Source organism: Hevea brasiliensis, chromosome 1 (genome assembly GCF_030052815.1).
Source record: "Hevea brasiliensis isolate MT/VB/25A 57/8 chromosome 1, ASM3005281v1, whole genome shotgun sequence".
NCBI lineage: Eukaryota > Viridiplantae > Streptophyta > Magnoliopsida > Malpighiales > Euphorbiaceae > Hevea > Hevea brasiliensis.
In genome coordinates, this window is record NC_079493.1 from 109,286,025 (window position 1) to 109,301,504 (window position 15,480).

The 15,480-nt window shown below is 30.9% G+C and overlaps 1 protein-coding gene across 1 annotated transcript; it reads left to right on the forward strand.

Annotated features, from left to right (window-relative positions):
• Positions 1 to 5,836: 5,836 nt before the first annotated feature.
• LOC110641034 (protein SMALL AUXIN UP-REGULATED RNA 12-like) lies at positions 5,837 to 7,299 on the forward strand. The gene has a single exon (XM_021792632.2). The coding sequence runs from the start codon at positions 6,304 to 6,306 to the stop codon at positions 6,916 to 6,918; it is 615 nt and encodes a 204-aa protein (XP_021648324.2). The 5' UTR covers positions 5,837 to 6,303; the 3' UTR covers positions 6,919 to 7,299.
• The last annotated feature ends 8,181 nt before the right edge of the window (positions 7,300 to 15,480 follow it).

Below are 15,480 nucleotides of genomic sequence, written 5' to 3' on the forward strand. Positions count from 1 at the left end.
CCTTAACAGTGACTGCATAAAGACAAAGCACGAAGGTAAGTTGTGAGGGTTTGAAATTTTTTTGACTAATCTAATGTTCTTTGAAATTGGAAATTATTGCCCAACGCATAAACTCTAGGCCTCTGTTACTTTGTTGCAGTTATGGATGATAAAAACCAGTACTTACTGTTAATGAATTAGATGTGCCTTTTTCTGATTCATTTTTTGCTGTATTTGGTTTTTTTTTCAGCATAGATGCTATTGAACTATGTTCATGCACATGAGTGTGCAAGTGTGAGTATGTGTGTCTGCACGAGGTCAAAGAGTTTGGAACTGGAGATGAGAGTGTGAAATGAGGACTTGCTTGAACAAAGTCTCCTTTTTATGAGAGAAACAGTGTATGTGTGACATTTATCAATAAAGCATAAGAATAGTTATACTGATTATGAAATTGTTCAAAGGAGAAAGAGTGCAACCTTTGCTACTTGTTCATTTTTCTTTATGGGCATAACATTGGATTCACCCAGAAGTAAGCCAAATTATGAAGAATTATATGGGTGCACAGCGCACACTTTCACTTGCTGAAAAGTTGATGAGCTGTCTTTCCTTGTTTCATTCATATCTTCAATATATATACCTAAGATGGAAATAAAGCAGATTTTTTTAGCTATTCCTTCCCGTTCAAGCTTCTAGCATGTACAAATTGCATGCACCACATATTTCACCATCATAGGCATGGAACTTAAATATTTATGTACTTGCAAGTCTACCATCACATAGATCTACTGTCCGAGGATAAGGATTGCATAGCTTTAATTGTACTATCTAATTGGGTGATTCTCCAATTGATGAAATGTCACTAGAGTCCTATGTGATCACGAATTACCAAGGAAGATGAAGGGAAAGTTTTTAGGAACACAATTCAACCAATTATGATAAATGGCAACAAGTATTGGGCAATGAATAAGACATGTACACAATATTAGCATAGAAGAAATGGGAATACTAAAATGGATACACGGAAATATAACAAATACATGCATAGAAAGGTAAAAGTGGCATTTGTTAAGGAGAAATTGAGAAAAGGGATATTAAGATGGTGTGGACATGTGCATCATAGACCAATAAATGCACTAGTAGAGAGAAATGAGCATATTGAAGTTGCAGGATAAAAAGTAAGCAAGCCCAACTAGTTTGGAATTTATGGTCGCCATGGCGGGAGGGAAGCGCCGGGGAGGGGAGCGGGGGGGGGGGGGGGGGGGGGGGTGGGGGGTGGGGGGTTGGGGTTTGAACAGTTTTTTCTGTACACTTTTTGACATGGAGCCATAATACATCACTTTCCAATAATTTCTCAATTTCTAATAATTTCCTGAACCTTTCTATAAATAAGCATAAACAAGCTGCTCCATTTCATGCTTCTCTATGGCCTTTCACTTATTGGCAATGATCATATAGACAGTCAATTAACTTATTTCTGGAAATGGGAAACTATTTCTGGTAGTGGTGAGTCAGAGCCATTGATACTCGATGGTTTACTCACACTTAAATTCACTCATTTGATTAATTCCTTCAATTTCTAATAATTTCCTGAACATTTCAATAAATAAGCATAACAAGCTGCTGCATTTCACACTTCTCGTCTTCCACTTATTGGCAAGGATCACATAGACAATCAATTAACTTATTTCTGGAAATTGGAAACTACTTCTGGTAGTAATGGTGAGGCATAGCCATTAGTACTTGGTGGTTTGCTCTCACATTTCAATTCACCCATTTGATTTTGAATCCCCAATATCTTATTAAGTTATACTGAAGTCCAAATAAATTGAAATGAAATATGGATTGAGTAAGAACTGTTTTCATTTGATAGATAAGTTTTGTGCTTGTGGAGATAACAAGTTCTATTCATTATATTTATCCTTTTTGCATTAGAAGTATAGTTCCTAAATTTGCTCGAGCATGAAAGTGAAATACGTTGACATTTTAGATTCAATTTATGCATTAGGTACAAACTCATATTGCAAAACTCGGACCACAGATAAGCTTGATATATGGACAGCATCAACATTTGAAATCTCCCTCTGACCAGTGACTGTACATTACTCTAGCTATTCCTTAAGATTTCTACCATGCATTGTTTTTGCAGCAGCAGCATGTGATGGAATAGACATGTAACAATAATATTTGTTGTCTCAACAGTTGGAGTTCTGTCCCTATGCTTCTTTTTATTTTACTTTTTTTCCCTTCCCTTTCAGTGCTTATATATGAAAACGTATCTTCATATCAATAAACAAATGGAAATTTTGTATACTTCGATTATTTTGAAGAAGTTGAATCAACTTAGCTGTCTGCATCTGAAATAAGTGATTTGCTTTCAAGAGTGCATTTGATATGCATACATTGATCAACTGATCTGCCACCTTCTTAACAAAAATGAAGGCCGGAAGATGTGGTAGAATGAAAATAAATAAATCAGATTTTTTTCTCTCTTCTCAGTGTTGATGCATTCCCAGCAACATTCATCCATTTGTGACAGGCATTAATTTTTTGTGTTTACTCCAATTCAGAAATGTCACTGAGCAAACAATTATGGCTATGCTGTTGGAATAACTTTGTGTGGTGATTTATTTGAGATTTTAGTAACACTGGGATGACTTGTACCTTTTAAAATTTGTGCATGGGTTGGGCAATGCAAGGGATGGTATGTTGATTAGATCTATTACTGTTTTGTTACTATTTTTATACGTAAACCAAGTAGTTTTTGATGTTGCAATCCTAAATTCATCGACTCTTTAGTTGAATTTGGCTTCCAAACTGCTTTAGTTATCATAATTTTCGCAGAGGCCATGTTATCGAATTGAAATGGTGTTTCACTGAATTATATGTCAATAAAGATGAGGGCCCTTGCCAAGTACTTCTATTAGTCCTTATGATGCCCTTTATAGATGGTAAATACATATGGGGTCATCTATACTGGCATTTGGATGGGAACTACTTGTGCTGTCATGGTCATTTCAATTCCTTTGTCACACTGGTCTTGGTTTGGCACATTCGAGGTACAATCCTATCCTTAATTCTCATAATTTTTTTTTTAATTTTTTGAAGTGGGTCCAGCTAAAATAATATTCTCATCACAACTGGCTGAAGTCCATCTCTATCTAGGCTAGGCTTTTATGGTCAAGGTCATAATCCGATTATTAATGTTTGCTCAATTGTCCTTTTAGTTGGTTATGGTATATTTGAAGTCTCTATTTTACAATCAATACCTGATTGATAATCTTAGTTTGATCTTACATGCCAGTCTGCATTCTTGGGCCCTTTACATCTGACTACTGTCCTTACAACCCATGTGAGTGTGTTTGTTTTTGCTTTTCTACATTTCTGTGGCATCCCCATCTGTTACCCGAGTGTAGAGTATACCTAAAAAGAAGGCACCGCCTGTTGAGAATATTTCAACTGACCATGTTTTTTCACATCATTATTAAATTCCATCGTGTATTTCCTGGACATCTCAGTTTCGTTTATTTCAACCCAGATGACTGAATTGTTTCCCTTTCTTGCATCCTGATAACGTGAGTGCATTGTTTTCTATTTATGTGGTTATATGCATGCCCATAAAATGTAGACACAGATGATGCTATTTCAAATGGCTGCTCTTAGTTCCTCTAGCAGAGTAAAAAAATAAAAAAATAAAAAATAAAAAAAGCAATTTACAGAACTTGTGAGTGCATATAAAAGAATCGAAATAGGATTTGCCAAGTAAGTTGACCATTTGAAGCAGTTGAATTGATCTTACAAGACCTTACTATGTTGTCTTTACAGGACAGTTTGGCAACGAGAGTAACATGGCCTTCATGTGCTGAACAATAGGCAGGGTCATTATCAACTATAAGGAAAATTCATGTTCTCTATACTCTCCGCAGGGCACTGCATTTCAGCGAGATTGGTGGGCCTTTACAGTCTGCAATTTTTATTGTACATTCGTTCAGTCAATCTCGTTCACAGAACATGAAGAGTATCTCCCATAGACGGCTACCCAAGGGTAATTTGTTTCCATCTTTTCTGGGATTTAGCTGCAGAACAATTTTTATCTCACTCTGACTATATTATGCATCCATGCATACAGTTATGTAAGCATATATGTATGCATGTATAAAAGCATATCAATCTGATGGCTTCACTGTGGACTTAACCATATCGAGGAATGTATAAAGTTCAACTTGGTAATTAAATTAGAGTTACAACTCGATGCATTTCATGATGCTATTTCTTATACCCATTAAAGGCCAATAACTGAAGGCATATATATGCATTTATGCTTGTGGGCATAGATGGATTTTCTTGGACATTTTAGGGTTTGACAAAAAGCAAAAGGAGAAGACAGAAATGCCTGACGTTGTCATATCTCATTAAATCTAATTTATGCAGATCACTTTCTGAGCCTGAGAACATGTAGATATTAAACTTCTTTGAAATGGAAGATTTCAGTGGTGCATATTTTAAGTATAGTTCTTTTTGATAATTATTCTTCTATTTTAGTGGTGGCGGTTTGAGCTGGACCACATAGCCAGCTCTCAATTGATGACACTGCTGTACTGGATAACTAGACGGGGTTTACTGATTTAACAAAAGCATATAATTGCCTTGTTTTGTACCTTATAAGCACAACCCAAGTACCCAACTTTGCTTTCTCTATTCCCCAAGGTAAATTCATAGTGTGAGAGGAAGAGCATATACAAGCATAATTAGTATGTCGTGCAGCATTTATTATCAACTACTGAAGTTTCAGTTCCTGGGTGCCAAGTACTATTTATGGGAGTGTGCAATATTCATAACAAGCCAGTAAAATGGGTTTCATCAAACGTGAAGATTGGACTGAACACAAGTAGGAATAGTCTCTCTGTTTTATTTTATACATTTAAATCAAGAGATTTATAAACAAATGCCATCAAATACATGTGATATTTGGATTAAGGTTCAGTCAAGTCAAGTGAAGCATCATGAAATCTACGCCATGAGGTATATACTAGACAGTGAGAGACATATAGCTTTTTGGTATTGATGCTTGAAGGTGGTGTAGAGCTAAGAATAAACAAGAGTATCTACCAAGAAGTGGGATGCATAAGAGTATACATATATTATGAAGATGTGTGTCATAAACTTAACATTTAGACCTAAACTTAAAGAGGACTAATGACAAATGCAAGATTTAAGACTTAGATTCAGTTAATGTGATTTACTCGTAAATGTTTTTATTACTTGAAAGAAAATTTAAAAAATGTGAATCATTTATTTTTTTAATTTAATTGATTTAAAAAGTACCTTTTAAGTTTTATAATATTGATTATTTAAATGAAATAAATTAAAAAAAAAACTTTAAAACTTTTATTAATTTTGTTTAAGACATAATAGCTTATTAGAAATATGTTTATATTTAAGCTACTCCACGTTAAACATTAAAATTCTAGGGGTGATGAACTCTCAATCCTCTTGGATGGTGGTGGTGGGTTTTGTTTTTAGGGTTTGGCTCAAGGATATATTCAGTAAATGTGACCAGGTGGGGATAAAGGCATTGAGGTCAAAACCTGCAAAAATGGCAGAAAATACACATGGGTTTGCGAAATATCTGATGTACTGTGTAAGGAATCTGTCTGTAGATGAGTCCACAGGATCACAAGCCCTACAATCACTACAAACCAAACCTCAACAGGGTTGTACTCTCCAGTACAGTTGATTTTTGGTCCGTGATTTAGTTATAGGTTGAGAGAGAGAGAGAGAGGAGAAGATTAGTGAAGTAAGCTTAAATAAACATTTGCGTGGATATTTTATGTTCTGTGAGAGAGATAAAAAAAAAAAAAAAAGGCACTGAATAGCACTGTTCTCAACGCACATCTTTTGTCTTCCTGTGAAAAAAGGACACGTGAAACCAAAGAGATAATGGACGCTGGAGATGAAGTTTTCTCTAACGTTATACAATAATAGGACTTGAGAAGATTAGATATGGAGAGACTTTCAAAGATGACTTTCGAGATCTTGCAGGAGAGATTGAATTGGAAACTGCATGCATGGCAGAGTTATGTGCTTTGACGTTGAAACAGACACTGACAAATATGGAAAAAAGAACAGGAAGAGTTGGTGGTCAAGTGAATTAATAGACCTCAATTACAACTTCAAACATAATTATAAAGCCAAACTATGTAACTAAAACAGAGGATTCAGCAGGTATGAGTCCTAAACATGACCATGATTACTGGGAGAGATGGGTAAGAGAAAAAATGGAAAATCTTTAATTGAAGAATTAATGATGTTACAGAGAGAGGGCCCATGTTCTCAATAGGAAGGCCAAAATGGAAGTGTATGCCAATGGGTTTGGCTCCCGCCATGTCCTTTTCTCACATACACATACCCCAAAACACCCGTGGCTTGTCCTTTACCTCCACACTCCACATTACCTCTCTCTCTCTCTCTCTCTCTCTCTCTCTCTCTCTCTCAACTATCGTCATAAATACCCCCATAGCCTTCCTCTATCCTCCCGTCACCTCCACTACTACATTTTCTCTTTTTCTCGTATCTCCCCGTCCTCAGCATCAGCTTCTTACCATTCTCTACCTCTTCTTTGCTTCAATGGCCATCAGGAAATCCAACAAACTAGCTCAAACAGCAGTCCTCAAGCAAATTCTCAAGAGATGTTCAAGCTTAGGCAAGAAGCATGGCTATGATGATGATGGCCTCCCTCTTGACGTACCTAAAGGACATTTTGCTGTTTATGTTGGTGAAAACAGAAGTAGATACATAGTTCCTATCTCCTTCTTGACTCACCCAGAATTCCAATGCCTGCTTCGACAAGCTGAAGAAGAGTTTGGATTTGATCACGATATGGGACTTACCATTCCCTGTGAGGAGGTTGTTTTTCGCTCGCTAACATCATCACTCAGATGAGTGTTTTAACAAAGGGTGAGGGTAATGGTGATGGTGCTTTCTTGTTTTGCATGGAGAAGATGGCTCGCCATAAGATGAAGCCACAGGATGATTGCACTAGCTATAGCTGCAGGCCTTGTCTTTTTTTCAACATCTTCTCTATTTTGATTCTTGATCTTGGTTTTTTTTTTTTTCTTTTTTTTTTTTTCAATTTGTATTGGATCTTTTAAACCCTGTTGGGTTTTTATGTCTAATTACTAACCTAGAAACCCACCAAAAATATTATGGGTTTAGATTCGTATAAAGTTTGGTTTTCCTCACAGATGTAGTTTGTTAACAGGCCACTGTGAGAGAATTTTAAAAGCAATGCAAGGGTTAATTCTGTCCCTCTCTTTCTTTCTACTCGCATCTCTGTGCAAATGAAAGAGGATTAAGTCATAATTAAGCTAATAATTAAGGAATGTGTGCATGGCTGTAGCTTATTATCTGCAAAGACAAAGGGTGATATTTAGTCAAATCAAGTCATGAAGCCCATCTATGTGACCTTAGAGTGAAGGGCATCATCCTTCCATGGAAAGACTCCTACATAGTTTTGTCAGAGAATGTGGGGTACATAAAGCATGTCCGTATCCTCATATTACCCCTTTTTTTTGTTTTAAAAAAGAAATGGATCCACTTGCCTTTATCCGAAAAGTTAATTTATAAGGAGAATTTATTTAATTTAATATTTAATACAAAATTTTTAATCCAAATAAACGTGGACAACATCAATATTTTTTTCTTTATATAAATTTAATTGCTTTGATGGAAACCTCATTTAGTTGAACATATATTTAGATAAAAATATTTCTAATTTTGATAATAGCAATCATTAATAAGATTTTAATGTTTGTTCTTTGTGACCCCTAGCTTGGTGAAATGGGATTTTTCCTCTCTTTTTTTTCTAATAGATTAAAATGACTAATTAATTATTTCCCAACATCCCATTAATTTTGCAGAAAGAGGATAGAAGGAGTTTCCACCTTTTTTAAAATAACATATTTAATAAGATTTTTTTAATAATAATAATTTCAACAATAATATTCTCTTTCTTTTATAATTTCAATTTCAAAAATTAATATCATTTGTTTACCAAAATTTTCTTTCTAAAAGAGCAATGAATGATGAACTTTTCTTTAATGGTTTGGCGGGTCACTTGAAGAACCACTTGATCTGTATGTGTACAGTTCCAACCGTTGGTTCAACTGCTCTCGTTGGTTAGGTTTTCATGTCAGAAAAGTAAGAGCATATATTAAGTAATAAGGTACCTCTCCCCCAAAAAATAATAAAGTACAAAGTGCTAAGGATGTCAAATTTAGACCACAAAAAAATTTCATGAATTTTATTTAGCACATGCAACTCTTTATAAATTTTAATATTTTACTTTAAATTTTAAAAATTATAAAAAAAATTTCTTTAAAATTAAAAATATAAAATAATATTTGTTAAATTTTAAAATTTTATATAATAAAATCTTTTTTACTCCTTATAACTGGTTTATATAATCCAAAGTGGCTGTGTCGTGGACAAATCTCTTTGCGTTATATGATCGTAAAAATATTGGCTATAATTTTCTACACATATTAATTATGAAAAAATTTCAACCATACAAAATAATAAAAGATGTATAGCAGAGGGACTTCACTTCCAAAAAAAAATAATAATTGTAAGTGTCATCATCACTTTCATTTGTCTATATCAGCGTATTATTTATAAATGATCAACTGATAATTAAAAGAACTTTATTATATAAAAATTCAAAGTTTAAATGATTTTATGTTATATTTTTAAATTTATGAACATTTTTATTATAATTCAACTTTACGAACGATTCTTGAAATTTATTCTATTACTTTGGCTCTATTTAATTTCACTGATGATAATTATTTTTTTAGAAATTTGAGATAATAAAGATTTAAATTTCTGAGTCTATCAAATAAGTGATATATTGCCACTTTTAAAAGTATTCTTGAATTACATATTTTTTGTTAAGTCAATTTCTTATTAAATTCCATATTTGTGGCTTTTTTTCCTTTTCTTTTTTCTGATATTGATTTGTGAATATGAGCTTTTTTAATAAATATGGAATTTTATTTTATTTCTGTCCAAATCTCCTTTTCAAAGGTTAGTTATGAGGAGAAGAATACAAGCGCCCCTGCATGTGCATGTGCATTTGGAGTTGCAAGAGCTGACTTGTTTGAATGCTAAAATTAATTAATGATTCTGGTGCTTAATTTTCATTATTCATGATTATGGAAGTGGGCCTGCTTCATCTTCTTTCCTTAATGTTATAATTAACATTCAAATGCAAACACATACATATCTCATCATAGCAGTAGGCCTGGCTATATAGATAAGCAAAGCCTACACTTCCATGTCTCTGCATTAGTAGTATTAATTAATTTATGCTCTAAATAAACTCAATCACGACTGTAAACACTCTTATCTTATCCTCCAATGATATTTGTGGTCCATCATGGATCACCTCTTCTCAATTATTATTCATTATTTTCAACTTCTATGTATACGCTACTAACAATTTAAAAAGATTTTTTTTATATGGATCTCTTTGATTTGTTTGATTCTTGCTCGAGCCTTGGTTCATAGATTTGTCCGGTGACAAAAAAAAAAAAAAAAAAAAGCATCCTTTAAGTGAGAACCAAAAAGGAAAGAATGCCATCCCCACTAGAAAAGCCAAATTTTTACGAGCAATTGTCACATTCAAGCCCTATACTTCGAATTTAGCAAAGAAAATACATGGGAAAATAATGAAAAGTAGATATGAGAATTGGGTTGTTAGTGATGCATGGGGTCCTATAGGCCATTATAATGAGGTTGTTAGTGAAAAGGATAGGCCATGCATATGGTCACTGTAACTCTAGCTACAAGATTATCGTCCCTCCCCAGCCTAGATTTATTTCAACTATTGCAAGCCTTTCATGATCTTCTTTGATTTCCTAAAACCAATGGTTTGAAGCTGTATTACACTTTCTCTTCTTGGGTATGGGACAAAATCACTATAAAACAATGTTAAATTTATTTTTAGAAATATTAAATTTAATGATACTGTTAAAAATATAAAATTTGCTGACATAAATTTATAAATTTTTTATTTATAAATATATTTAATTGACTTATAAACTAAATATATCAAACACTCTCTTAATCTCTTTTTAAATTGCTAATTTAATTTTCTTAATTAATTTAATTTGCTTTATAATTAAGGAAATTACAGTGAAATTAATTACCCTTGGGAGAGAAATGGGAAAACATATAAAAATAGTTAAAAATTAAATCTAGTATGTAGTTGGGTTCTCACCTGAAAGTATGTTATAAATGTAATAAGGCCAAGCATCTGTGCATCGGATGTGAAGGTACATGTTTATTAAAAATCTACAAAGTACATGCCCAAGATGACCCCTACCACATGAATTGCTATTTGTCTCTTCATGCTATATACCCACCCTTAGTTAATTTAGGCACTTGCTCCCCTTCCTTAATTTCCTCTATTGGTTAAAAATTCAATTCTGTTCTCTTCCTCTTCACTCTCACAGTTAGACAAAACAATCAGCAAAGAAAGCCCTAATATAATGACTCTGGACTTGTGAAAAACTATGACTTTTAAAAAAGTTCTAAAAAAATTAAAAAACAAAATTTTGTATCTGCAAGTTTTTTAAATAAAGAATTAGAAAATTAATTTTTTTAAAATTTAATTAAAATTAAAAAAAATTTAAATTATTTTTCGTTATTTTTTGTATAACAAAAGTTCTATTTTTCAACAGAAAAATAATAACTTTTTTAAAACCAAACTTATGCTATAACTCTTTTATAACTAAAATTAAATAATTATTTATAAATATTAGAATTAGTGGTAAATAATTTTGTTGCCTATAAAATTAACATATGGCAATAAAATAAATAACTATTACTAATGATATATAAAAAAGATATGACAGTAATTATTATTATTATTGAAAATTTTTTATAGCAATAATTATTATAATCAATAAATTATTATTTTTATAATAATTATAATTTTATTGTAAAATATCTGTGGTTACAATTTTATAGCTATAACATTCAATAATTCATATATTACAATCATAAATTTATGTCAACAAATTTTATATATTTGACTGTAAAATTTGTTGCTACTAAATTTAATATTTCTCGTGGAGTCACATTTTCTTTTCTTATAGAAAATAAAAATTTTCTTAAAAATAAAAAATTATTTTCTATAAATAAACATACCCTTAAAATTTTGTGTTATTATTTTCAATTGTATATGCATATATGTTTTTAATATTATCAATTTGATTTATAAGTTATATATTAACTTTATTTTAAAGTATGTTCAATTGTATATACAAGTATATGTAGCTTGGAAAACACAGGACATCTATTAAATTGAAGGAAAAATTCTGCTGTCATAAATAGCCTACCCAAAGTGGGTATTCATTAATTAAAATTCTTAATCCAAAAACAAAATGCTATTAATTAGCATTTTATATTAAAAGGGATGGGGGACAAAATTCACATGCACCTACCATCTCCATCTGCATGAACATTGAGAAATGTCTTGTCTTTCACATCAAATTCAGAAAAATTATGAGTTGGAGAGTTTTTAAATCTATGGATGCCAAAATAAAGTTTACAAGTTGGCTACACGTTTTCTTCTGCATTTTGTCGCCAAAGGCCCACCCATTTTTCTGTGTGAATTTTCTTGGAAGGAGCCTTTATCTTCACAATTTCACCCCCATATCGTATCAATTGTGTTATGCATCGCAAAATTTCTCTCCCTTGATATGCTCTCGGCTGCTTTCCTTTCTGAAAAATAAATCTTGATGAATTATCACTTCCTAATTAGTTAATTTATCTATGATCATATATTATAATAATATAACTAGTTCATCTCTCACTATAAGAAAATATGCTAATTTAATTGAGCTATTGAAATTTGATTAAGCAGTCGAATGTTATGAAAGATTATTTTTTAAATTTTCTGAGATGTGTGATGTGATAGTGACATTTGTAGTAGTTGAGCAATCAAAATGTAATAGATATTGATAAACCATCTTGCCTCTTAAACATATCAAATCAAGTCCTTATTTATGCCCTTATATCATTCTCTGAATAGTTTTGAGGGGAAAGCCTATAGATAGACAAGTTTCACAGAGTTGGGTGTTTTTATATAACACACATGCATGATTGATCTATATATACTTTAATAATTTTTATAGGTTGCCCTCTATAAAAAGCAAAACTATATATAAATTTTCAGAAAAAAAAAAACATTTTAAATATTGTTAAAAAATTTAAAAAACTTGTTTATTATTTTAATATTTTTTATAATTAAAACTTATTAAATTTATTTTTAAATTATTTTTTAATACTTTTTCTAGTATATTTAAAATATTATTTTTTTCAACAGCAACTCTAAAAGTGATGTCTAAGGCATAAACGATAGAGATTATAGTGAAATAAGAAATAAGAATAGCATGCCAAATCTTAAGTTGAATGTCATGGGACAGACTTATTAGTCTGAGTTTAATTTGATTTATTCATGCAAAGTTTTTCCTTATCTCTTATTAATAAAATCTATATTTGTAACTAGCAAATTTTAACATTATACTGGGGTGGTTTTCAGGGTTATAAAGTATCAAGTTCGAATCTCAACTATACCCAATTGTTAAAAAAAAAAAAAAAAAAACTGTTTTTTTTCCTTATAAAGGGAAAGAATATATATAAGAACAAGAAGAAGAGCAAGAGAATCATTAGACAATATATATAGCATATGATATATCCACATGAATGCTAAGAACCATATATGGTTGGAAGCTGGCATATCCTACTCATAGCCGTCAACGAAAACTCGAAAAGTTATGCCCTATTTGTGTCCTTGTATCGTTTTCTGAATAGCTTTGAGGGGAAAGCCTATAGATCGACAAGTTTCACAGAGTTGGGTATTTTTATATAACACACATGCATCATTGATCTATATATACTTTTATAATTTTTATAGGTTGCCCTCTATAAAAAGCAGAACTCTATATATATATTTCCAGAAAAAAAGAATTAATGTTAAAAAAATTGAAAAAATTATTTTATTATTTTAACATTTTTATGGATAAAATTTATTAAATTTAATTTTAAATTATTTTTAATACTTTTTGTCTAGTATATTTAAAAAATTACTTTTCTCAATAATAGCTTTAACAGTGATGCCATGATTCATAAACGACAGATATTATAGTAAAATAAGGAACAAGAATAGCATCTCAGATCTTAAATTGAATGTCATGAGACAGACTTATTGATCACGATTTAGTTTGATTTATTTATGCAAAGTTTTTCCTTATCTCTTATTAATAAAATCTATCTTTGTAACTAATAAATTTTAATTCAATTATACTGGAGTGATTTTTAGGGTAATAAAGTATTGACTTCGAATCTCAATTGCATCCAAAACTGTTTTTGCTTATAAAAAGGAAAGAATATATATAAGAAAAAGAATAAGAGCAAGAGAATAATTAGACAATGAATAGCACATTGTATATCCACATGAATGCTAAGAACCATATATAGTTGGAATTATATCGATCCTACTCATAGCCGACAACGAAAACTCGAAAAATCATATTTAAAAAAGAAAAGAAAATTAAAATCAAGAATGAATGGATCAAGATTCAAGACTATGGAACAAGGAGAAATAAACGATGGATGAAATCAATGTGTATATACATATATGATCCATGGAGCAATATATCCACCACGTATAGATTTTTGAATTATTTCTATATAAGTGTGTAGGTGCATGGTGATTGTTAATGTTCTCTAAAGATAAAATAAGGAATGGAAGTGATGTGTTTTGTATTTGCGAAGAGCAAGGAGAGCCACTTGTGTGGGGATGAGATGTTGGACAATGGACACTAAGCATATATATTCCAAGAGATACTATGAGTTTCCATTTCTATTCATTTTATTCTCTTCCTTACAGAAGTGTAATTGCATTGTACATTTGTACTGCATGTATATATACATCATTTCACACTTAACTTTATTAAAATAAAATTTCGTGATACCCTAAATTTTTAAAATGTTTCATGACATACTTCAATTCCTATAAAATGAAATTAAAATATCCTTTCAAACTAAAGAGCGTAAACTCCAATATCGTTGATATAGTAATATGATAATGAGCATCTGAAAGATATTTTAATTTCACTTTTACAAAAGTTGAGATATATTATGGGACGTTTACAGAAGTTGAGATGTGTTATGAAATATTTTAAAGATTCAGGATACAACGAGATTTTTTTGATAAAATTTAAGTGTGAACTTATGTATTCAGTCTATATGAATATATAATTTTTTTTAATTTTTAATCCTTAAAATAAATTATTTCTAATCCTTATAAAAATGTAAAATTTAATGTAGTATTTGAAAGCTAATTAATCTGTAATACTTTTTCACTATTATAATATCAAAAGTTTATGATATTAAATTCCTCTTCCCTCATCTCTTTCTTCTGCTAAATTTCTTGTTGAAGCAGTGGGTGTAAAATAAGCTTTGAGGAGTGATGAATCACTATCTTTAAGGTATTAATTGCTCTCACTAGATTGCTACAAGTTTATGGCAATATACCTCCAGGATACAACAAAGCCTGAAATCTGCAGACAGCAACTCCAGAAAATTTCCTTTAATAACTCTTTATACGAACCGAAGTTAGAGAGACTAAAAGAGAAGAAGAATAAATATAAGTAGTATATATATATTTTGGATTGAGAAACTCATCCATATTTATAAAGAATAAAAAGCTATGGCACATTTTCTAGATAGATACATCTATCTATTTCCAATAGATATAACGGTTTGTGTAAAAGATAAGTCTTTTTATTAACAAACACCTATACAAATAGTTCTGACTTTTTGTATATAAAAGACATGTCTATTTATTAACAGACATCTATACAAACAGTTATGACTTTTTGTATATAAAAGACATGTCTGTCTATTAACAGATACCTATACAAATAATTGTAACTGTTTGTATAGAATAGACATATTTGTTTATTAGCAGACACATCTACATGTTAATAAACACATCTGTTTGTAATTTATTTATGAAAATTACAATAAGATAATTATTTTATTTTACACGTATACGTGTCAAGTGCTATAATAAAATAATATATATTTATTTATATATATAAAATTCTATACACATTTTACTCTTGCCATTCCTTCACTTTCTTATATTTTAACAATATAAGAATTATTTTTCTCTATACTATCTAACATACAAGCTATTTATAACAATCCCCCACTTAGCTTGTATTGTTAGATTCCATTATTTCATGCATAATGAAAAGTATCTTTCGATTTAAACTTTTCCTTAGTATAAGTATTTCAAAGTTCTAAAGAAATCATGATAACCTTAGCTTAAACCTAGATTCCTATTAAATAGAATTGGAAATACTACACACATAAATCAATTGGTTCGACTTAAAAGTTCACCAAAATTTTAGCACGAATATGACCTTG

Bases quoted from the DNA above. Each gene is read 5' to 3' on its own strand.
- LOC110641034 (XM_021792632.2), top strand. From the start codon at position 6,304: ATGTTCTCAATAGGAAGGCCAAAATGGAAGTGTATGCCAATGGGTTTG.